The sequence below is a fragment of the Penaeus japonicus genome, unplaced genomic scaffold (assembly GCF_977035675.1).
Source record: "Penaeus japonicus unplaced genomic scaffold, GWHDUDI00000001_assembly GWHDUDI00000022, whole genome shotgun sequence".
In the NCBI taxonomy this organism is placed as follows: domain Eukaryota; kingdom Metazoa; phylum Arthropoda; class Malacostraca; order Decapoda; family Penaeidae; genus Penaeus; species Penaeus japonicus.
This window is the reverse complement of record NW_028234424.1, coordinates 7,527,469-7,529,968: the sequence shown is the minus strand read 5'-3', so window position 1 is coordinate 7,529,968 and position 2,500 is coordinate 7,527,469. Positions and strand designations below refer to the sequence as shown.

Below are 2,500 nucleotides of genomic sequence, written 5' to 3'. Positions count from 1 at the left end.
CCATATACTTCTAATCTTGAATATCCTCCACAGGATGCCACGAATGATGACAAGATTTTGTCCTGTTGTGTTCATTTCTGCAGTGACTCCACCCAGCGCCGACCCATTAAAGGTGTGTTATTATTGGGGTAATACTTTGTGCTACAGTTCTTTTCCTGGTTCATTGCATTATCTCTTGATATTGTATTTGTTACACTTAACTGTTAGTTATCCTGTGATTTATTCCTTGTATGAGGTTTAAATTTTTATTTAGGTTCAATGTGCTTTTGCTACATGCTCATATTTTCTCTATATGCAGATTTTGTGTTCCAGAGTAACATCTAATGAACAGTTTCTGTCTGTTGCTGTAGCATTTAATTTAATTTATTTTTTTTATTTTTTTTTAAATTTTTATTTTTATTTTTTTGTAAACCATCCATATTTGCATGCAAAAATGAATTATATCATACTAGATTTTGCTAACTAATGAGAGCCCCTTTCAGCTGGAGTACGACGCCTGTACCGAGAAGTGGTGCTTCTGACAGAGGATCGTAACCTAAGGGTGAAGGCCCATGCCCGTGATGTACCTGTGCGGGACCTTCTTGACTTTGCTCAGTGGGCAGGGGTGAGGTGAGACCAAGGAAGTAAAGGTCCTACCTACACATGTAAAAACATTCTTGCCAAAGGATACTGCTCGGCCACTGTTCTGGGTGAGTTTCTATAATTACACATCAGTGTTATTTATATTTTTCATTTTTCATTATTAACTCGTTCGTGCCAGGTGACGTGATATCATGTCATGCAAATATTTAGCTCCTGTCGGATGACGTCCTGTCATGTCTTGATCTCTCATTCAGAACATATGTTTTACATCTTTACCTATGTACAGTCATAGGAATTCCATTTGTATAGACACATTAATCGTTTTTGAAAATGTTGTAAACAAACACAAAAACCTCCTATTATCATAGAGGTGCTGCATGGCATTGCACTGGGAGGGATCTCACACTTGGTCACTGTTTGCGCTTGTTATCTTCCTGGTCGGAGTAGCATTACACAAATATAAGCCCCAGTGTTAATGGCTTAATGCTAAAACTAGGATTTGCTTTATTGCAATGAGAATCTACTAGAATGTAAAATCCAAATTTATTGAAGAAACCTTTTCATCTTTTTTTTTTTTTTTTTTAATTATCATTTTAGGACCTAAAATTGTCTTTCCAAACAGGCATATTACCTACATATGATACATTCAACACAGCTGGTCAGACCAAAGTCTCTTTAAAATCACTGAGTCTAATGCAGTGAATCCTATTTTCCAGAATGTTTAGTGGCAACACAATGAAGATCGAACATCCCATTCTGTGGCAACCGAGAAAATGATGACCATCATAACTCACGCAGGTTTTTTAGCTCCGTCCTCCAACTCAATCTCTTGCCTTAAAATCCTCCCTCCCTTGACAGAGCACATGTCAAGAGGGTTACATACATTCTCTCTATGTCTTTTTTTTGTTTATGTGCGTATTTGTTGTATTTATTGGTTGATTTGTTTATTTATTTTCTTGTGTATTTTTTCCTTCTCTTTCTTCTTGTGCGTTATTGTGATTTATTTTTTCTTGTAATTCTTTTCTTCATTGGTCTATTCTTTGGTTATTTTTGTGAAATTGTTTCGTCAGCAACACTCTTGAAGCGCGCGCGCGCGCACTCACACACACACACACACACACACACACACACACACACACACACACACACACACACACACACACACACACACACACACACACACACACACACACACACACACACACACACACACACACACACACATATCCTTATGTACTCATAGGTATCCCTACACCTATATGTCACTATTTACAACTGTACCACCTGCATTTACATCTATGCTTAGACATACACCTATACTACATACATCTATAACTACATCTACATCACTTACTTCTACATGAACATCTACTCCTACACGACCTACATTTACATCTATGATACACCACTTACACCTACATCTATATCTACTTTTACCTCTACATTTTACACAAACACATCCTGTACCTACACAGCCTCACTTACATGTACACCTACATCAGTACCTATACTCTCACCAAGTACACCAATGTCATATACATCTATATTTACATCAAGATCAATATCTACATCCACATCTGCAACCGCATCTGCATCTGCATCCGCATCCACAACTATGTCTACATCCACTCTTTCTGGCATATACGCATATGCAAATACACTGTCTCACATTGATTTAATTATGGTGAGTGTAATTTTGCATTAAAAATATTTGCACATTTTAATATCACAGTATACTCCCTATTCTTCTTCCTCTTTTTTTTTTATTTTTTATCTACTTCATGTTTTAAAGAATAACATCAATGCAGTTTTCTACTACCTTCACCTGTCCCCTTATTTATAGAATAATTTCTTATCAAGCAAAATAATGAAGTTTACGTTTTTTTCCCCCAAAGATGTTTCTTTCTCTCTTCCCTTT

At 36.5% G+C, this 2,500-nt stretch overlaps 1 protein-coding gene across 1 annotated transcript in view; it reads left to right on the top strand.

Moving 5' to 3' along the window:
* The window catches only part of LOC122266916 (Smg6 nonsense mediated mRNA decay factor), a 25,184-nt gene extending 23,392 nt beyond the window's left edge, over positions 1-1,792 (top strand). The window contains exons 14-16 of the mRNA XM_043036880.2: positions 34-112; positions 483-689; positions 1,299-1,792. Coding sequence (XP_042892814.2) covers positions 34-112; positions 483-613 — 210 coding nt within the window. The 3' untranslated portion in view covers positions 614-689; positions 1,299-1,792. The remainder of the gene's footprint in view (positions 1-33; positions 113-482; positions 690-1,298) is intronic.
* The last annotated feature ends 708 nt before the right edge of the window (positions 1,793-2,500 follow it).